At 43.9% G+C, this 22,707-nt stretch overlaps 1 protein-coding gene across 8 annotated transcripts in view; it reads left to right on the forward strand.

Moving 5' to 3' along the window:
- vps13b (vacuolar protein sorting 13 homolog B) overlaps positions 1-22,707 on the forward strand; it is a 260,425-nt gene that overhangs the window by 99,870 nt on the left and 137,848 nt on the right. For all 8 annotated transcript variants that reach the window (XM_076040760.1, XM_076040763.1, XM_076040755.1 and 5 more), the window contains exons 22-25: positions 1,804-1,937; positions 16,152-16,386; positions 17,583-17,800; positions 21,998-22,201. In XM_076040760.1, coding sequence (XP_075896875.1) covers positions 1,804-1,937; positions 16,152-16,386; positions 17,583-17,800; positions 21,998-22,201 — 791 coding nt within the window. The remainder of the gene's footprint in view (positions 1-1,803; positions 1,938-16,151; positions 16,387-17,582; positions 17,801-21,997; positions 22,202-22,707) is intronic.

Raw genomic sequence — 22,707 nt, forward strand, 5'->3', positions numbered from 1 at the left:
TATTTTGGTGCACAGTCCTGTGTGTCTGTTACCAGGATTAACGTTCTGAAGTCTGTAAGGGTGGTCTCTGTTTATTTTAGCAATTTATTGATGCTGATTAGAGAGGGTGTGAACGTATTATGGAACTTATTTAATGTGTTGGTTTTTGTTTTTTTTTCTGTTGGATGTTGTCAAGGCAATGTGTGTATGGTAAAAGGTTTGGGTCAGGACCGTGCAATGTTGTAATCTCTGGTTTGGCAGGAGTGTATACAGCGGGGGGCTCTACGGGAGAGGTAATTTTACCAAACAGTCACACTTGCAGTACACACCCACCTTTGTGTGTGTAGGTCCACACAATGACATATACAGATACAGCTGCACACACACTACTGGTCAAAAGTTTGGAATGTTTTTTTTTTCTTTTTCTTCACTACTTTCTACATTGAAGACATCAAATATATTAGCAAGATGTGTGTAGCAAAGAAAACGTTTTTTAAATGACTCAATATGTTTTATTTTGACGGGTGAATATTTTAAAAAGTATGAAACGTTTTCATTCATAGTCTTGATGCCTTCAATGGCAATCTACATTGTAAATAGTCATAATGAAAGAAAAACCATGAAATCAGAGGTTGTGTCCAAACCTTTGACTGATAAACTGTAAACCATTTTTGCGCATATTGGAAAAAAAAATTGCACATAGAATTTCCTAAATATATTTCTGAATAATTAATCAGAGAAAAATTGGAAAAATCTGGCCTCCAAGTAAACAAAATGGGCAGTTTTGTCCAATAGATGTGCTGCGATGCAGCAGCAGTGCATCGTGAAAATGTATTTCACAGTCCCTAAGCGACCAGAGGCACCTGGACGCTCAGTGTGAGAAAATTCCATAAGAGACTCCTGACGCAGCGATCTTGGCTGTCAGAGCTTTCTTCTTACTTACACACGCAAACGTTACACATGCACCTGTGACCCGAGTCACTCGGCTCGCCAGTCGTTTCCAAAACGTTTATGGCAGGTGGCCAAAGTAGCCACAGACCAGGGCAACCAACCAATGGTCTTCCTTGTCCATTACCTTTGCAACAACACTGACGTTGCCAAGGCAACGGCTGCTTGAGTGATATTTAGGAGTGTGGTGTCTGAGGAGGCATGTGGTGCTGTGACATCATCAGTGTAATAGAGCTGCTAAAAAGGCAGTACAGTACAGTAAATCATGGAGTGTGTCCTAATATGTCTTCAGAGAGACCCGCTTGACTCATCTCTGACAACATGATGGTTTTAACATCCGTTGACAGACCTTACTCTGAACCTGTCTGTGAGTGTATAAGCTGTCTATTTTTTTTTTCTTAGTTTACTGCCCTATTCTTGACCTTCGTTAAATTTAATTGGGCATTCATTTGTCTATCCTCTCTGAACATACAAACGTTAACTAGGATGTATAATGCAGTAGATTTTGATTTAAGTTCAAAGTTTAATGGAACATTTTTTTCGACGCTTGACTGTCCACAGTGATGATGGGTAAAACAGACATTTGTTTGGACCACACAATAATCCTTACCTTTTTTGTGTGTGTCCGAGCACGTCCGCATGTTTGTGTGTGTGCTTGTCATTGTTCCCTTTCAATAAAAAGGAGACATACAACTTTATTCCATTCATTACCAAACCACTATTAATCTTCGCTTTAATGAAACAGCGTTGTTGAATAACACTACAGACACATACTGTAGTGCCGTACTATACACTTGAACACACAATTCAGACGTGAGCAGTATATTTTTCTCAATTTGGTCTTCTCGACTCATCACTCCATCTCTCCTCTCCTAGAATCACGGCCCCTGTCCATTCCAATGAAAGTCATTGGAAGCATGGCAACAGAGGAGTCAAGTACCACCTCTGAAGAGAGAATGAAGGTGCTCATCGCCCACGCCTGGGATGCTGTGAAACGCCTCACCCTACAGGTGCTCTACACTCTCGACTGCATGATTACACTCCACAGAACTAGTCTGTCCTGTTGGATAGCAATCACCTGAATTGCTGTTTTGTAAGTTATATTTGACTGTACGATACTGCTTTAATTTTTTTCAAATAACGAACCTCACCTATTATTGCAGATTAATTGATCAAATGATTAATCTTTGTTCACAACAGCCTGTTTATCACATTTTGCCAAAAGTTGCATATAAATAACGTCTCATTTCCTTCTACCTTCTTAAAATCTTCCTATTGTCATGGCAGTCTCTGGACTTGTATAGCTTGTATCACAACCAGTGATATCCTAAGTAGATTGATAAGTGCATTTAACATGTGTGTTTGTGTGTGTGCGCACGCATTAATGATGCTAAATACTCTGCATTATTGTTTCTGTTTCATCGTGTTGTTTTCAGTACCGTGCAAAGTTAATTTGAAAATGAGCGTTTTTTTCACTAAACATTACATTACATCATGGTAATTCTGGCACTCCCTACATCATTTGGCCATGCAGATATTTGTTTGGTTGTGGCGTACTCACAGTGCAAATCTACAACATCTAAATCAGTGAGATAACACATATTGCCCATTAACACCGAGATAGAATACATGTAATTTTGATATGTGAACATGGTTATGTATATATATATATATATATATATATATGGATTAAATTTCATGTGCTCATAAAACTACGCACAATTTTAGGGACTTACGTACGACCGTTTGTAAGTCCTTGTAATTCTTATTGCGAGGACCACACAAACTGGTGTCAGTCCAACATGAAAAAGAGCATGACGCACCGTGCATTGAAATAATGCCCCAGTGCCTGGGTCTCATGTCAGCCCATTGAGCTGTTTACACTGCTGCTACAAAAGTTAACTCAACCCTCTAATAGTTTGCCGAGCCCGTCATTGCCTCCACTTTGCTCTGTCCCCTTCGGCAGTGTGACTAGGACCACACCACACACTGCCGCAGTAATTAGGAAACGGTCCGTCCTGTTGACATGGGAGTGGAAGCGGACCAAACCGAGCAACCCAACAGCTGGTACCCAAGGTCTTGGATATACCCAAACTCAAACCACTCCATTTATTTTAGTGGGGTGTAAACATAATACCTAATGGCTCACACTTCTGCCGCACATGTACCCAATTTAGAATGCCACGCTTTCTTCATCTCTTACCCAGGAGAAAGAGGAGAGAGGAGCAGAGTGGAGGTGGGGAATGAGATTAGAATAGAAAAGAAGTTCCATGACTGTGCAGCTGCCGTGAGATTAAGGAGACGTCTTTGTTATTTCATTGAGACTTACAGGCGTAGTCTTGGATATAGTCATACATACTTTTGAGTCATTATTGTTTGTTGTTAGCAACTCAAAAATGTTCTTTATTTACTTTTTTTTGGTTTACTTAAACTCCAACATGTGGTTCTCGAATTGATAATAGTCAAAAGCACTTAACATTGCTGCATCATCCCACTATCTCACATTAAGAATCATCCTAACCTCAAAAAGTCTGAGTGAGCAATTCTGTTCCACTGCACTGTGCATTTCATTATCGTGTGACTGAACGGTGCCTGAAAACGGCTTATGTAATGTCTTAGACACACATCCCACTCGAGTCTAAAACTAGAGGAGCAGCTGGAAAAAACGGGACATGCACTGTTTCTATTTACAGCTTGTCTTCTTTGAAATCATTGTTTGGATCAGTCTCGTCATTTTTTTTTTTTTTTTTAAATGGAAGATGCAGTTAGCGTTGATTCCTGGTTGGGTGTTGTCATATGTGTGGTCAGGGCGCAGATTATCGTCTGAACCTCTGATTGTCAAAGTGTATCTGTGGGCTGGCTGTTTCAGCCGAATCCTGGAAGGGATTCTGAGCCAGCATTCATCTTCAACTTCGAGGTCTGCTGTATTCTATATGGAACAACTCATTAGACCGTTTTCAGAGCAGCACTGTGGGAAAATGCAGATTTATTTCAACTCATGTTCATGGTGCCTTTTCTTATAAAAGACAAGCAGGCTGCTGGATCAAAATATCTTGAGACCTATACTTGGAATCTGTGAGCTGATCAGTCTTTTGTTCAAGCAGTATAACTGACGCCCTAATATGTTGATGAGGTGCGAATGTAAGAATCTCATCTGCTGTGACGTCATCTGACTCTCTAAAGGACTGGAGCCTTATAAATACATTTTCCCACATTCTGATCTTAATTCTTTTCATGACAGGAGATGATTCTTTGCAGTTTCCTCAATAATCGGTACAAAAATGAAAAAGCAAGTAATCTGGCAAATAAAACACAGCCAAGTGGCAATGGAACATTTGGACTTTTTTACCCATGTCTTACATTTATCATAGCTGAGACCAAACACAAAAGGTCTAGTGCATTTTGACTGCGCACTCCCTTTGGACTCTCCTCAGGAATGATTCTCTCTAATAACTAATATGATGCAGTGAAAAACTGTCACAGTGACCGACGCAGCCAGTTTGTGTCACCGCACCGCCGCAGATGCCATGATGTCAGAGACACAAACGCTACGAAGAGTGTCTGGCCAGCATAGGTGGAGTCTCCTTGACATTATGCACGGCCCACATTATTTATGTCACGCACGCGTTGGCCGTGTTATTTTAGTCTTCAGTTCACATTAGGGCTGAAGGGCAGAGCGGCGATTGTCACGCTGGCCAGGGCACCCTGGCACATCTTAAAATGGCCAGCTGCACTCGCACTTGGCCCCCTCGCCCTCAACTTCCTTCTCTTGCTGTAGCTCAGGTCCTTCGTCTTTGCATCTCTCCGAGTCTGCCTTGCTCTTCATACTCTTATTTTTCCCGTGTATCCACCGACCCCCGCCGTGCACACTTATCCTGTCATCTCTGCTCCTCTGTTGCTGTCTCTCCGAGGACATCCATGTTTTTTATGGGCGCTGAAAATAATTGCAAGCGATCTGGACGGTGATTCTATTTCAGGAATGTTGCAATAATTCCTTCTATTTAACACGTGAATGTGTTCAGCCCTGGCAAACGAGCATGTTGCTACCAAAACTGAAATGCGATCCGCTGAAACAGAGAGACCGTTGCCATGGAAAAATGAAGTAAGCACTGCTCCCTGCAGCTGCCATGCATTAATGAGTAGGATTTTTTTTCTCTTTCTTTCTTTTTTTTTTTAAAGGAAGGGAAGAGGAAAGCAGTGGGACAGTGAAGGTAAAGTGACAAAGAATATCGTCTGAAACAAGATAGAGAGGGAGAAGGGGGAGGCTGGAGGCAGGTTTGGAAGGAAGGGGGGGGTGAGTGAGAGACAGAATGGAGGATCGTGTGTGTGTTTGGTGTGGCTCAGATCAAGCTCTCCAGATGGTTTCCATGAACAGGATCTGACCCCCGACTTGCATTCTGCAGGCACATTACTTCATCCTTTGCACCCCCTTCCTCCGTCCTACCATTCCTACACTCAACACCTCATCGTCCGACACTGTCAGATCCTTCACTCTCCAAATCATTTGCGCCGCAGCTCTTACTTTGTGCCACTTCAAACACGGCGCTGGGTCTCTCGTACCCGTTTGCTTACGCACGGTAGGCTTCACAAATGTGAGACACAACGCAGAGCACCCGGCGTCAGAGAAGTTAAACGTTCTTTGGTCAATTCTCCAGGTTCTGGTGTTTTCAGTGGGGACAACAACAGGTGCTCGAGGCTTTACGTTGGCTAAATTTGCAAGTGTTACACGCTGAGAAATATTCAATTCACAACTACAAAAGTGTTTTAAAACAGCTCTTCAGACAACCCATAATTACAGTTTTAAACCAGTTTCCTCGACTTCACAGTGATTTTCAATTGCAATGCAATGGTGCTGTTTTTTTAAGCTCTGACTTGCTTGTTTGGCACTACAAACAGAGGTCAAACCGCACAATGCTTAGTTTGAGAAAGCACCGTATGTTTTACTGTCTGACTCGACTCTATAAAGCAAATATATTCTCACATATTCAATGTGCTTAGCACGTTGTACTATTTACGTTTAAATGCCCGCAATAAAGCTTATAGACCCTGCTTGCCATGTAAAATGCAGAGTGTTGATTGCTGTACAGCAGGGGCCACCAATGTGGTGCCCGCAGGCACCAGGTAGCCCCCAAGGACCTCATGAGTAGCCCGCAGACCCGTTCGAAAAATTGCACAGCTCGTTGAGCTGCGTCTAAAATTCAATTTTATCCAACCTTGTTAAGTCATTTTTGATAATTATTGAGAACTCATGAGCTTGATAAGTCTAAAAATATATAACTCAGAGAGTTTATTTCAGGAGAATCTAGCAAACTGGTAGCCCTTCATACGGCTCAGGACCCATGAAGTAGCTCTCAGTGCCAAAAAGATTGGTGACCCCTGCTGTACAGTACCAACAGTGGCGCAAATGCTGAAGAGAAGAGAGGAGGGTATATAGGAGATGCTGAGGGAATGAGGGGTGAACATTCTCTCCTGATTACACACTCATCCTCTCTGGTATCGGCAGATCTAAATCCAGACCTTACAGTGTAACAGTAGATGTGTCATTAGCTGTTTACCAGGGAGTGCGCGTGTGTGTGTGTGTGTGTGTGTGTGTGTGTGTGTGTGTGTGTGTGTGTGTGTGTGTGTGTGTGTGTGTGTGTGTGTGTGTGTGTCTTTTTCACATGATGGGTGCGATCGTGCGCTTGTGTGGCCAAAGTCCCATTCCATCATCTGCTGCTGTGTCAATACACTTATGACCTCACAGCCACTATAGACGCGCACACATATTTGACCCTCTCACTGGGCCGCACTGGAAAAGTGCTTACCAGGATTCTCTTGTGTCTGTAACCTCTTGAACTCGAGAGGCCCAGAGACCTGGAACTGATTTTCATTAGGATCAAAACTCACTGCAGCTGCAATTCCAAGATAGGGATGTTTTAAAAATTATTAGGGAAAAATAATGGCATTTTACACCCCGATCCTCTGGAAGTGTTTTGGAAAGCTTGTTTGGATATAAAACTGGCTGTAGGCGCCTTTATCCACCCTTTGTCTTGGGACGGAGGAGGAGACTGTGCCAAACGCAGGTCGGAGAAGGTCATTCTCGGTTCACCGCTTGGCGTGGCGGATTCCGTGGAAGTGCGTGAGCAGCACAGAAATGATCAAAATCTTCGTGATTTGACGAGCCAAAATCGTGACGTCCATCACTGGCTTGTTCTACCAGCTATTTTGTACTCACAATAATCACAGCGACTCCCACACTTCCGAAGAAAAAGTCTTTGGCCACACAGCTATGAGTAAACCTCTGCAAGCTGACCAACGATCAGGACACTCTGCTCGCAAGATTTTTATTTTTTTTCAGTTTGGTTTTTTTACGTTGTCTCGACCACATTTGTCCCATTAAACTTGACCACAACCTTGTGCTTAACCTTTTACTTTGTCTGAATTGCCCTATTTCCAATTAACAAGCATTCCTTTCTATTGAATCTAAGCTAACGCATTCTGACGGCTTGGGCAAACTTTTTGACTGGTGGGCCACAATGGATTCTAAAATTTAACAGAGGGGCCGGAGCAGGAACAGATGGATGGGGTGTTTTGGTGAGCCACCTCATAGGAGGAAAATATATATCATGGGTTATGTAGAAAACATGTGCTTTAATGTCTGTTTGAAATGAACAAAAGCGTTGCAACAAAATATGTGTCTTTAAAGCCCCACATTATTTAGCTCTTTATTGAAATGACTCTTAAAACACTGAAAAATGAATGAAATACAACTGTTGTATTACTTACTATTAATATGATTTCATGTTCGGCGAGCCGGATTAAAACGTTTAGTGGGCCGCATATGGCCCCCGGGCCATAGTTTGCCCACGCCTGAGCTGGACAATCATATCCACTTATTTTCAGCCGTGGCCACGCCTTCGCCGATGCACCCTCACTCAGCACGGCCACCCCTCCCTCACTCCCTCCCTCACTCCATCCCTCCCATCCCTTCGCCCTCCCTTCCATCTGTTGTGGCACGCCGTATGGGCAGTGTTTGCGGTGTCATCAGTCGAAGCTCAGGGGTGGAAGCAGTCACGGTGGGCCAGGCCCAGCCAGCCGCACTCCTAAGGCCACTGTTGGATCAATAAACGCGGCGATCAAAGTCGCAATTAACCCACCGCGCTAACACAAACAGCCGGGCCAGCAGAAACAAACAAAGCCTTCAAGTCACCTAAAGCGTTTATTTTTGCAGATTTCCACCTCAGCCAGGGAGACCTCCAGCACTTGTCAGCTTCTGTAAGCAGTGTTAGAAGGGAGGAATGCAGGGCCACAGGAATGGCTGGCTGCCTGGCTGCACAGCCATGCCAGGCCACTGGCTTATTGCTTGCGGTGACGTGGGTGAGACCTCGGCTATCTGTTGTCAGGAGGCATCACGCTCAGATGCCTCCCTCGTTCTCGTCCTGGGGTTCAGTTGCTTTTTGCGTGACATTGAGGTGGGGATAACATAGTGCGTGTCCGCCTGATAATCATGCCCGTTTAATAAACCTTTCTCCTTTTTTGTGGACGGCGCCTCATGCAGGCAGGATGTGAAAAAAGGAAACAGAAGGTTTGCGGGAGGGTCAGGTGGGATGGGATTCTGAGGGGGGAACTCATGTTCATCTGACCAGCCACTTAGGAAACACAGTGTCCCGTCTGGTGCAGGAACAGGAAGATTACATTTGGAGCGGTATCAGATTTTTGAAAACAAAGGGATGTGTTTTCCGTTTGCTGCCGATCTCTCCGCTGAGGTTTTGCGCTCCGGAGTTGCAAATGTTTTCACCCGGGATGCTGAGAGGGTGTTTCTAATTTCCTCTCCTCTATCTCTGGGTGATTTCCAGTGGCTCACTTATTGTGTGTGGAGGGACTGGGGGGGGTGCGCAGAAGAGAAAATGAGGGGAAAATTGTGTCAGTACATACGTGTTCGAATGCGAAAAGTTAATGTGCGAGTGTGTTGTGGGCTTGCTCCACAGAGAGGTGATCTTGGCCGACAGGGTTCACGCTGCAGTGAGAGCCACGCTGCGCGGCCTGAACCTCCAAGTTTCTCTTCCCTGCAGAGATATGGAAACAATAAACCTCAGAGTGGATCTGACCACAGCGCCACAGGACAAAGGTCTGATACATAGCTCCCTGCATGGGTCCAGCATAGTTGACTTTGACTCAGAGTTCATGTTCGGTCTCATCAGGTCTTTGTAGCGAGACAGCTGGCCCGCTGAAAGTAGCTGATTTATGAAGGGAAAACGCAGGGCAGGACCACATTGCGTTTGCATTCAACTTGCAATTTGATTTTCAACGTGTCCAACACAGACAACGTGGTTTTCAGTTTGAGTTCATTGTGCAAACGGAGGATACTGTGCCAATTTTTGCATCTTCCTATTAGACCAGGGGTGGGCAAACTACGTCCCGGGGGCCAAATGCGGCTCGTTAAGCTTTTTGATCTGGCTTTTTAATATACTTACTGTATAAATGTGATATAAAAAGTATGTGAAAGGCTGTTTATCATAGCGTACAGTGAGTTTCATGTGGAATACATGGCACAAAACTGCACCAGTCCATGGAGATGGTATTTCAGAACTGGACTTTCCACGCTACTCTCACAATGAAATTTACACACAAGATGTTGAATTCATTTCACAACAGGCTAGCATTGTTGTAGGTCTGTTTGTTTGCTCAGCTGGTATTTTATTCTGGACTGACTGTTTCTATAAAGTAAACCTGTTGCTTGTCAAGTGCCAGTAAATGATCATACGTTGTGCTGTTGGAGGTGCAACAAGGAATTGCTGGTGGAAAAGCACAAGGAGCTTTTTTTCATGTTTTCAAGGTGGGCAGATTTGAAGCAGAGTCAACACACGTGGCTGCATCACGAGCAAGCACAGTTTGGGGTTGTCAGGAAGTGATCAGTATTAAGATGCAGCTGAGCGTGCCATAAATAATGGAACAATCTCATATTTAGCATTCTGATGTGACGCCAGGCTTGGATGAGAAGGAGAAAATAGACAAAGCGCAAAAAATGTGTCTTCGGGCGTCTTACCAAGTACAGTCCTTTCCAAATGGACGCGTTTCAAATTTTAAATATTTGAAGTGTTTTTCGGGGGTTCATCTGTCTTTTTTCTGGTAGTATTTATTTACTCCTGACATGTGCTGGCTCCCTGATCCGGTACCCAGATTGAGTTACAGCTGCAGTGATTGTAGTTCAAAGTGTAAAAAGATCCTTGTCCATTTGGATTCCTAAGCGGGAAGGATCAAGGCCTAAGTCTCAGGATAAGCAACGGTCACCTACTAAATAACTGGGCTGTCACTCAAAAAAACTGTCTGGCAGCCCGACTTCTTGGGACTCTTTGCTTCCACCAGATAGACACCTTCCATTAGTCCATACATTGAAAAACTCTCCAAGTCCATCCAACGACCTCTTATGCAGATCAATTATTTCCAGCTGCATTTGTTCTGTTGTTGGAGTCGTGAGTAGTTAGTATTTCTTAATGCACTCACTTCAAAACATTCTATCCATAGAAATCAACAGGTATTCAGTAAAATAAGCACAACAGTGTTCTGCTTGACTAAGGCAGCTGTAAACAGATTACATTTTATACCGGATGACTTCAGCAGTTGCACATTGCTGCAGTTGATGGCTGTTGCAGGTGTCATCCCTCTTAGACACTGGCGAATACAGTGCCAAGTCCTAACCAGGATATTGAAGGAGATGGTGGTGGAGACCAGAGCATCGTTACTTCAGGTGTTTTTGGCTGAGAGACAATGTTCCTTTTTTTTTTCTCTCCTTGTTTTCCTTTTTTTCATGTGACGCGATCGCTTGTTTTGCGCGCACGCTCGCACATGATGCACGGCCGCAGTATGTGCACACTTTGTGCTCAATGTGCAAGTGTGTCATTTGAGCTTATTTTCACAGTTAAGGCCCGACACGTGCAGCCTCATAAGGAGTTCATTCACTTCAATCCTTTTTTCACAGGGATTTCCTGGTCAAAATTGAAAAGTGTTTCCGCCCTTTTTGAAGTGTGCGTGCGTGTGTGCGCGTGTTGGTGTGTGTGTGTGTGTGTGTGTGTGTGTGTGTGTGTGTGTGGGTGTGTGTGTGTGTGTGTGTGTGTGTAAAACACAAATTCACACACAGAGTCGTACTGGCGGCTGATGTTTTTTGTTTTGTTTTGTCTTTTTTTTTCATGAACTCATCCGTCATTATTGGATGTGTGTGTAACTGAAACGCGTTCCTATGCTATGGACTTCTAGCTCCATTTGTTATGTTTAATGATTTAGTTTCACTTTGACAGGACATGATGTCATTGGACATAAAGAGTGAGGAATTACGCACTGTGGCCCCTCTTTTCCCAAATGAACACACCTGCTGTTCCCGAGCCTCCGACGGTAGGCTGCAGCTTGAAGCTAAATCTCCGTCATAATTAATGTGGTACAGCCGCAGATGCCCCCCTGCACGGCTCTCTGCTGTATTTACAGTTTGCCGTACCTGAGTCATTTCCAGAACCCATCTATCACTGAAGGCCCCCCCCCTTTTTTTTTCTCTTGCCGTTTTCTTCCACATTACTCCGAACCCCACAGAGGGCAAAGTTGTGTAACGGATATTCCACACTGCAATTATACTTCTGGCTTTCAGATATTATTTGTGCCCGTTTCTATTTTTAAATTCTTTTTCCCTATTGCGCCGCACTTGGAAAAGCTCTCCCTGGGTCCGTTCCGACTCAAAATACATTTTTGCTCTCCTGTTGCGGCCTGGAATTTAATTTGCTTTTCCTCGGTCTTGTGCCTGTGTTTGCGAGGGCATTCACTCGCCGAGAAAGTGGCCTCAGAACGCCGCGTTTGAGGTTTGACCCGGATTACCTGTAAATTTCCTGCCCTGTCACTGGATAGTAAGCATGCTCTCTCTCATTCTCGCCCGCTCGCACATGCCCGAGAGAACCTGGCGCGGCCAAATTAGGGAGGAGGTCATTGTCACACAGGCTAACTGCTTCCCACGCTGTGTTTATTGGCCAGTTACACAGCTGTAAAACACAATTTTGTGGAATACCAAAACATGACCCTGCGCAGCCTCAAGTGAACTTTTACACTTGGAGCCGTGACATGGAGCGCGCTGGTTTTCTTACGTGACCTGTTCCTACTGTTTTGTTTTTCAGATTTTTTTTTTTTTTCTTCCGTGTTTGCAACTGTTCTGCGAGTCCTAGCGCTCACGCCGAAAGCCTTTCAGTTTCGAGGCACCTTTTCTTTCCTCCCTTGTTCAGCCTTCCACGTCCTGGTCACACTCCGGCCGTTGCAGCTTTCACTCTCCAGCAAGCGCTTAATCACGGTGAGAGAGCCGGACAGCAGGGGTCGCGGCCGGGGTCAGCCGGATAGGATGATGGAGGGTTGGTGAGTCGGTCAAGGAGCAAAGCTGTCACCGGCTTTAGCTGGGAGTGGACGGCGTGATGCAGATGGGACGCTGTGACCTCAGACTGTTTCTCTCTGCGGATCTGTCAGCGCTGCTGGGCCGTGCCAGCGCTCCCTCTCTTGCTCTCTGTTACCCCTGTCATCTCTGTTTGGATACTGTAGGTCTGTCTCCCTGTGTGTGTGTGTGTGTGTGTGTGTGTGTGTGTGTGTGTGTGTGTGTGTGAGTGTGTGTGTGTGTGTGAGTGAGTCACGGCTCAAACATGAGACCACGGAGGGGGAGCCTTGGAGAGGTCTGTGAGGTTAACCAGGGTGACCTGCTGTTTCAGGGTGGAGGACAGCCAGTGGCCTCTCGCAAGGCTTCGACTCGGCGCTCCGAGAAGGACGACACGACTCTGAAAAACCAGCCACGGGCATTTTTACCGTCGCCTCGGTTTTTGTCCGATCAGAATTTTGATCGCAAACGAACGCCGAGGTCTGACATGGTTTCCTCTGGCAGTTCTCCTGATTTCTCAGTTTCGTGCATTGTTTGTTTTTTGTTTTTTTGTAATGCGATATTCCTGTTTTCATGGCGAGTGCAGTAGATTTAATCCTGCTCACTCACTGTGAGGTGTGTGATTCCTCATTATGCTTTCTTGTGCTTTTTTTCTCTGTCTATGTCTATTAGCAAGATACACAGCATCCTCCCCTCAAGAAAAAAGAGTCATAGGATCCAAAAATGTATTCTCATGACACACTATATTCACTTTTAAAAAAATCTGGAAGACTTTTTCCGGGTGATTTTTCTATGGCGGTGTGTGTTTTGCATGAGATCCAGATGCAGATTAAACATTCCTAAACATTTTCTGTTATTAGAAAAACAAATGTAGACGACTGGCAGGGCCGGGCTCGTTCTGAGTCCACTCTGCTTATTATAGTGCTCTCTACTTATTGCATTTTGAAGTTACTTGTTTACGTTATTTGTCTTGGATGCAACTGCAGCCAGTAGGTTTTTTTGCCTCCTGGAGTAGGTATGGGGGGTTTTGGAACTGTTTTGTTTGTCGACTTTCTGGCCCCACGCACCATAGCACAATTCAATCCAGAAGATGTAGAAATATTTGACTTAGATTGCACCGGCTCATGTTTGTTTCCACTTGTCTTCCTGTGCTACCATTTTTGTTTCTTTCAAAATGTTTAGAAAGTCAGATGGTTATTTATTAAGAGTTGAGCCCTGGTCTTCATCGTGTCAAATCCCACGTTTGGTTTCATTGTGTATGATTTCTTGTCTGCACGCTCTTCACACAATTGCTCGTTTCCATTTTGTGGACTCAATGAAGGGCATGTTGCAAGGAAGTAAAAATGTTTTAGAAAAGATTAATGATTCAATATTTGTTTTATTTCACTTAGATGTTGTAATGGTGGAATAGTTTCCATTTCATTGCATACAGCTGCACTAAGACATTTTGTAGCATTTTTCATAAATGTTTGGAAGGCAGCAGCTTTGCCCAGAGTGCCATATAATTGTTGGGATTTTTCCCTATGTTGTCATACGCAACATGTTATTTGATTATTGTTAGTTTGTCGCGCAGTCACTGAGAGTCACCGAGTCTCGAGCTGCTTGACATCATCCTTGGTGCTTTTCTGTTGCCATGGTGGCATTGCAGCATTATGATGTCTACGCAAAAAACACCATGAATGGGTTTTGCATTATGTTTTACCGTGAGATCTTTGGTTTGCCGAGAACTGCTGTGCAGGAGTCGACTTCTAACTGCCCTCCCTTCCTGAATTACACCTCAGTTCCCATATATCAGTTTTTCCTCCATGGCATTTGACCTCTTTCTCCTCACCCGCGTGGCACTCGGCTCACCTGTATTGTCAAGTAAAGCTCCATCAGGTCGACAGTTATCTACACAAATATCCCAATTACTGACCAAGATTTGTATGAAATTCTCCTTGAGACTTTGCATCTGTGCCGGGCGCAGCACATTTTCCTGTACCATTACACAAATGCACTTCCGTCAGCGAGCGGTTGTTTTTCTGTTTAATAGTTTCCTATGATTATGTCTGTGAGTTTGAAATATGTGTGACAGATGAAGTCAACCATCAGACACTGCATGAGAAACCAAATAATTCAATTAAGAATAGTCAGTCATATACCACTGGGCTGCAACGAAGCAGAGTTGTAATCCTAAATTGCCCATTTGATACAGTAAATACTGAGATATAAAATTACATTTTATTTGTTGTTGTTTAACCTTCCTAGTATCTTTATCCTACATGCCCGCATGCAAATATATACATTTGCGAATGCTGTTTAGACTACAGCCGTTGTTTGATCTGCATTTAATTAGTATGAAAATTATTTTTCCATTATTCAAAAATTTGAGAGTTTAATGTAGAAATAATTACTCATATTATTTTTATTTGTTTTATTGTCTTTGAAAACTTTAAGTAGTTTATCAAAATCTTTTCAACTATTTAAACGAACATTAAAACTAAAGTTTCCACATTAGACATTCTCCCCTTGTTTTTTTAATGGATTATTACCTTTAATGTCATTTTAATGTGATGCCCTAACATAAATTGGCCGGTGACTGCCAGCGCACAGACTTTCTTAGAGTTTCTTACAGTGCCAATGTTCACAATGTTCTTTATAAGACCACAGCAATGGTGGCTGCGCAGCGTCTGCTAAGTGAGAGAGGGAGTAATATAATTTAAAGTAACGTATGTGTCTAAGCCCATATGTCCAGCAGGAGATCATTAGCCCGAGGCAGCGAGCTCAGGGTGCAAACCAGAGTCACGGTGTTAAACCGAGTGGTTTCCGTGTGTCTGCCTGCTTTACAGCTTAACCCTGTTAAGATCTGCAGCAGACCAGGCAGTGTCAATGGATTTTCTTTCTGCGCGTAAGCTCTTGAAGGGGGCCAAAAGAACTTATGTGTCAGTGTGCAAAAGTGTTTGATTTTCCAGCTCCCCCCTTTGAAGAGTAATCAGAAGAGGAAGCGCCGTGCGATGGATGTGTAACTGTATATCTCGCTCCTTCTCTTTCTTCCCTTCCTCTCCTTCTCGCCATCTCGTTTTCTCAGTTCCCGCCGCGCTTTTTCGGGCTCTCGCACCTCTCATCGCAGCTGGGGGAACTGGCCTTCACGCGCAGGACCTGTCAGAAGCATTCCAACTTTTTGAGCTTGCGATATTAGCAGAAGTGCTGCGCAAATATGCAAATTTGAACGGGGAACGTGTGACTGTGCATGCATCTAACACTAGATATCGAATACACAGACGGATTATCTTGGCAGCACCTGCTGTCTGCCCCTTGGACCCTGGATACCTCCTTTTTTTCTCCGTTAACCACTTTTTTTAAATCACTGCAGCCGCTGTGTAATGGAAAATGACACTGCTTGCACACTCACTGGCTACTGGATACTGACCTAATGGCTCGCAAATTCTGCTTTGTTGGTTAATAGAAAAACGTGTGACATAATGCAGCTGGGATAGGTTTTGAAGCCGTTTTAAATAGACGGAACTGTAAAAGGTGTCGCCTTTCCTGGTTATTAAGTTTCACAATGGTTTAAATGGGTCTGCAGTGTCTTGTATTTTGCTCCTAAAAATATTTTTAAGGCAATCTCTGCTGAGCCGTGAACTCAGATGTGTCGCTTTCAACTTCTGCTGGTTGGGGAACATATCTTCTGGACTTAGGAACTTTTTTTAAAATTATCACTTCAAGTGAAATATCGCAGGTGACAAAGTTTTCTACTTTTCCTCTTTCTAATATAGACTTTGTAGGAGCACCAAAGTGACCACTGGTCACTTTTTAAGAAAAACAACACATGGAATTTATGAAGCTATGTGGTGTGTTTGCCCCTCACCAGCTGGAGCTGCAGTCGTGCTGTGTCTTCCTGCCCAATGACAGCCTCCCGTCGCCGAGCACCATCATCTGTGGCGACATCCCAGGCACCGTCCGCAGCTGGTACCACAACCAGGCCTCCATGCCCACCACGCTGGTGGTGTGCCTGCCGCAGATCAGCGTCCTCAGCACCGGCCATAAGTACATGGAGCCGCTGCAGGAGCTCCCCTTTGTTGTCTCCAGGCCCATCCTGGAGGAAGGTGACTGCTCATACTACCATAATGCGACAATTTGACTTTTCTTTGAACTGTTAAATGCAAAAAAAACAAAAAAACTGAGATCTGCTGAGAAGATCAGATGACCTGCTCTTCAGAGGACACAGGGCAAGACAGATATAATGCCAAAAAAAATCTGGTGCTGTTTGGAGAATAATGATGGCGATTGGTTCAAAGGTGATAAATGAAAGTCTTTGAAATAACCAACCATAAATTGCAGAGGGTGTGGGCGAAAATCAACGTAATATTTGCTTCAAATGATTTTCCTTACATTAATAATTGAAAATAATGCTTTAATGATAGTAATAGGTTACATAATGTCAATTCATCATCATTATGGCCTTTTCAACAGTCAGCAAACCTTTGACCTGCCAGCACTCATTTACCATGAGCAAAGACAAACAAACTTAAGGAGAGCGACTTTGAGACGGGGGGGGGGGCGGGGGCCTTCTCTCACATGTGGTGCGCACACCTGGCTGGGTTGACATGAGTAACGCTCAGGAGGGTGAGTTGGGTTTTCACGTCATGGCAAGGAATAAAAAGTGGAGGTCGCTCCGCTCTTTTTTTTTAAATTTCCAACATTAATGACCTCACCATACAGTAAGCTGTTTAAGAGGAAAATCAGAAGAGGAAAAAGAATCAGCAAAATGGTGACGCCGACATGTTTGTCGATGTTGCCGCTAAAATTCACAGCCCTTGCTTTAGTGAGCCATTCCTCTGCTTTAGATAGCCCTTCATTCGTCATTTTCACTCTCTGGAATCAAAGGGTTCAACTCTTTCGGCTCGCTCCAGACCTTCTCCGGCCAACAGGTTCCCTATCATTTTTGGCTAGCTCATTTATTCAAGAATTCCAATAATTAAAAATGCGTTTTTGGTGGAAATCAACAGTTACGCTGGACAGTTTTTTGAGATAACACTGACGCATTGGTGCACATTTACTGTTTTCCCAAAGAAAGTCAGAGTTTGTCTTGCTGACAAACCTCTTGGTGATTTAATTCATTGCACTTTGTCTTTTTCCATTCTTTTTCTTATTTATTTCACGCTCTTGTGATTTTTTTCCTCTCACTTTTGCCACTGTCTGCCTTCCTCTTTTTAGCCTTTGTTCTCCAAACAGCTGTATTTCATTCCCATATGAATGCGAAACTTCAGTTTTTTCCAACCACTGTGCCTGCTACCACCAGGTGATGCCTTTCCCTGGACGGTGAGCCTAAGCCAGTTCAGCGTGTACACCCTGCTGGGCCAACAGAGGAGCCTAAGCCTGGTGGAGCCCATGGGCTGCACTTCAACGCTGGCAGTCACATCCCATAAGCTGCAGGCCGACTCCGAGGGGAGGCACTCCTTTGTAGTGTGCCTGCACGTTGATCTGCAGCCCATCCACATCAAGTGCTCCAACCCTCAGGTCAGTGAGACGGACTCGCATCTCGCAGAAGTAGTTGCCAGATTTACATGTGTATTTATACAAATCACGCTGTTGTAAACTTTCTTGAAACATGAACACACGCACCCTGGCATGAAGATTACATCCCTGCATGCTTCTCTATATTAGATTGACTACTGTAAACAAACTGCCTCATCTTCTTACCGTGTATAATTTTCATGAAAATGGAAGTGTAAACACCAGAGTGTTGCCTTGTTTGTTCTTCGGAAACGCTGAGGGAGTTAAGTGGCGGAGAGTGTGGATTTGCGAGGCCCGTTGTCGTTGTTTTACAGTGTGTTATTGTATTTTGGTTAGACCTTGATTAATATGGACGTATTGGAAAGGGAAAATGTTTGTCTCCCTGCTGGGTCTGTGCATCGGGGTTTTTTTTTTCATTGTGCAGTTACGGTGCCTTAATTACCTCTACATGTACCATTGCACATGTTTTGTTTTCGACAATTAAATCAGCTGTATTGAATTTGCCTGCTTTGGAAACATTTAATTGCGCCGACCTTTAGAGTGGTCACACCGTTTTACGCCTCACACGACAGCGATGAGCAGAAGTAACACAAGCTGAATTTGGCACCGTAAAATCAATTAGTGGGTCTTAATCTGTTAGCCTGTTGTTGTCAGTAGTGACAACTTTCCCAAAAAATGATTCATTTGTGAAATCCTTTTCTCTGGACTCCCTTTCAATTGGACAGCTTATATCTGGCACAGTCCAGATAGCTGAACACAATTATGTGATGAGTCATTATTAGTTTTTGGTTTCCAATGAAAACTTTTTTTCCCCCTCGTTTTAATCGCAACCTTCCCCATCCCCATCTGTCTGACCTCTTTGTTCTTACTTTGAGTTGGTGCAGCAATAGTACCATCTTAATTCACACACTTCCACTGCCAAAGAGACCTCACACCATCCACTCAATACAACTGGCTTTCGAGTCATTGCGTTTAAGGTCGGCAGAAAGTCATATAAACGCTGCACACTTAGTTACAACTCACGCTAAATGAAAACAAAAAACTGTGACCGCTACAACAAGGACACAATATAAAAGTCTGAAAGACGGCAGTTCTTCAGCTCTTCAGTCACCGTCTCCATGAACTCGACATATTAATTAAATTTAGAGTCAACAAATTAAATCAAGTTTCGCCTCTTAACTTCACTGGGCATTCATGCTGCATTTTTGAGACGGTAGATCAGATTTTCCATAACATGCAAGAAATTGTTTCATGGCAATGTGATGGAATTTTTGGAAACGGTGATTCAACAGTCATGGCCAGCAGTTAATCTTATTTGATCCCTTTTTAATATATATTTTTAGCCTCCTAGTTTGTTACATAATCTTTGAAATAAAGTTGTTTGTAAATTAGTCTTTATGGACGGGTTTACCCTGTGAATACACATCTATGTAGATTTTGAAACAAATGTAAAATCAATCTGCACATAAGACTGAAGGCCGGGGAAGCATGCGGATGAAACAAAGTTCAAGAGAACATTTAAGAGGTCAAGGCAGTATTGTACGCACACAGAGATACTCACACGCTCACCCACAAACATTAACACACAATGTATGGCTACAGATAAATGCTCCAATTGAGCTTGATCCTCTTTGGTGCATGTTTCTAACACGTTCAATTGAATGTAGAACACCCACGGCGAGCTGTGATATCTCAGGCACCTACACAAGTTTCGGTTTCAAGTCGCAGTTCGAGAGTTGAGAGAGTCTTTTTGTTTCGGAACAGTCCAATCCAATCCAATGTAACTTTAGTCAAATCATTAGCATTTATATGTCTGCATGTTAGCCATAATTTACACAATGCATTTTAAAAGTTTTATATTATACAAACTGTGGGAACAACCAGCTGTAATAGTCTGTCTCATCTTCTCCCTCAATATTTCTTGATGCAGCGTGGCGCTGCTCAGGCGAACAGGCCAACATGTTTTCAAAAGGTTCAGTTTGTTTAAAAAAAAAGTGCAGTGAGAAACAAACACGGTGATGACCCCAACCTCAACCTAAACCTGAGTCGACTAGACTACTAGGTGTGAGTAGTGTAGTGGCCCAGACAGAACCAGTGACTCAGTAAGGTGTTGTCTATGTTCTTGAAAATGCAGAGTTTCCACATTGAGCAGAAATCATATCAGCATGTGTTTCGTCTTACTTGGATTCTAGTCCTCAAACTGGTTTAGCATAAAGAACAACAGAGGAAAAGGAATGTGGAAAGCAACTCCTTGGGACATGGGACAAAGACCCACGTGTTCCTCATATAGAGATCTACATTTCATACACTCTGACATTTGACCCCTTGAAAAACCAGAAGTGAGCTATTTCCACTTGTTTGAAAAAATCTAAAATCGCAAAAGTCTTGAATTGTAAATGCTGTAAGTTTGAAGCTTCAGTATGTGACAGATAAGACTTTTATGAGGAAAAATTAGCCAAATTGTTTTGAAAAGTTTAACCGTTTTAATTTTTATAGCCCTTTAAATTTGCATTGCATTCCAAATTCACCCAAAATCGCTCAACAAACAACATAACACTGAAATGCCCCTAGTGGCCAATAGGAAGGTCAGAAACATGCAACAAAAACCCACATTCCTGTTGTCACTGTGTCACTGTCTCTCTTCCTTGGCTTTGTATCCTTAACTGCATTTTCCTCACATGTGCAACTCTCACGCCTTGTTTGTGGTTGGTTGGACGTCCGGACTTCGAGAGGGGGGGGGGTTGATTGTGGAGCCATGCGGGGCCGTGCTGGTTGGGTATGGCAGACATATGTTGGCCTTTACCCATGGACGGCTGCCGGCTCGCACTTCGTACCTTTTCCTGGAGATGTTTGAAATGGGCCGGCTGTTAGTGTATTGTGCTGCTTTTCATTTGATTTGCGCTTATTTATGTAACCCCTCGCTGTAATGTGTGCGCGAACAGGCGCATGTGTGGTTGCGAGCGAGAGGGGAGAGAGCATTAGCAAGTGAAAATATGTTTGGATTAGCGAGCGCTATTGTGTGCACGCGCGCTGATGTGTCTGCGCACCTTTCCTTATGAGGGACCCTCAGCATCGAGGGGCGGAGGGGATTAGTTGGCCGCAGAAGTGAAGCGTTTTGAAATCCAAAAAAATTAGCTCACTGTGAAAGAGCGCCGCTTTTCTCCCTTTTTTTCCCTCTCCCCCTTTTTCTCAAGAACACGGAGTGAATGCATGAATTACTGAGAGCATCACATCACATTCCCCTGCCTTCCCCTCATGTTTTCCACTCTTGTTTTTGGCTTGTTGTTGTTCAAAAGCTCAGGCCCCCCTTTTTTTTTTTTCTTATGTGAGCACATGATAAATAGCTGAGAACACTTGACGCTGAGCCTTCATTTTTTCCTAACGCTGGTGGTGAGTTTTTCAGGGGAAATTGATGACACAACTCAACTTTCCCCTGTGGGTGTTTCGTTGTGAGGTTTGTTGTTACGGATTTGTACAGTAACACACGTGTATAAGCACGCTGTTTTTTTTTTTTTTTAGATCAAATTTCCGTCACACGGGCGCATGGAAGTTTGACATCACTTTCGCGAAACGGGGTTTTTGTGATTGACAAGTTCGAAGCCTGAAATAATGCTCGTTTGCAGCTAAAGAAATGGGAACGGAGAGTGATCCATTTCTTCCCGATCTTTCCACACTCTCTCTTTTCTTTTGGTCCTCTCTGTGCTTTAACTAGATTTAGTGTCACATAACTATAAAGCTGCCAAGTCAAATCATGGTAATGGCCTCAGAACTACATGAGAAATCCCCAGTGCAGCTGTTTGAGTCAGTCCTTGGCAAGATGCATCTGAATTTGGTTTTAATATTAAGAAGACTTGTGGTGTGTCACGTTTATCTTTTAAGGCACTCAATTGATACAGTAGACCCAGTGTAATGTATTGAATGTGTGTTCAGCTGTGGCGCCACAATTACAGTCGCATTTGCTGTACATTCCGTGGGAGAGGGCTTGTCATACATTTAAATCTGTTCTCATGGACCGTCGCAACAGACTGATTGGCATGAGAAACCTCGCGTTGCAGTGTCGGCTTCTATCACAATCCTTCTTGAAAACATACGGTCCCCCAAAAAAATGGAAAGCACGTCATTCCTTCGATGATCTCCTTCCACCGCAGAATTTGAAGGTCCCAGTTTTTTCACCTCTTCCCCGCTTCTGTCGCTCCCCAGGTCCAACTTTTGTACGAGCTCCTCCTCAGTTGGAGCTCGACGTGGGCGCGGCTCCAGAGGCACGGCATCCTGCGGCAGACCTCCAGCGTCCCGGAACCTTCCGCCGGAGCGGCTCCGTCCTCACCGGTGCGCAGCAGCGCCGGCACTGCGCTGCCGGACACCAGCACCTGCAGTCCCTCGGCAGATTTTGGCTCTCCCACAGAGGTTTGTTTTGACAGTGCCGCAGCAGATGTACAGGAACACACTGGGGGAGATGTTTTTTGAACGACAGTGTGGTAGAAAGGCTTTTGGGTTCACATGTAGCTGAAGTATCACTCGTGCGAAGCGTTTTTTCCAGCTGTAGCCACATCAGCAGGTCGATTAAAAACATTTATCTCGCCTTTTTTCCAACAATACAATGAATTGGTGTTGACTCAGGTGGCATTTCCTTTTAAAATGTCCAAATAACATTCTTGGACTTGACCGTCCTCTGCCCCACTATGATTCTCTTATTTGTGGTTTAAATAAAATAGGAGTCAAACAGTACAAAGATAAAAAGCCTCTATTAAATGGTCTGTTTATAGTGAATATAAAATGATCAATTTTGCTGAAAGTGTATTGCACTTTCTGACTAAGGAGCACTTTCCTGGATACTCTTACACTGCCACCCACATGGGCTCTTAATATGCTGCTGACTCCCTTTTTTGTGGCTTGAACAACAGGGAGCCTGA

This window comes from Nelusetta ayraudi, unplaced genomic scaffold, assembly GCF_046127955.1.
Source record: "Nelusetta ayraudi isolate G7.1 ecotype Tasmania unplaced genomic scaffold, CSIRO-AGI_Nayr_v1 ptg000063l, whole genome shotgun sequence".
Classification (NCBI taxonomy): domain Eukaryota; kingdom Metazoa; phylum Chordata; class Actinopteri; order Tetraodontiformes; family Monacanthidae; genus Nelusetta; species Nelusetta ayraudi.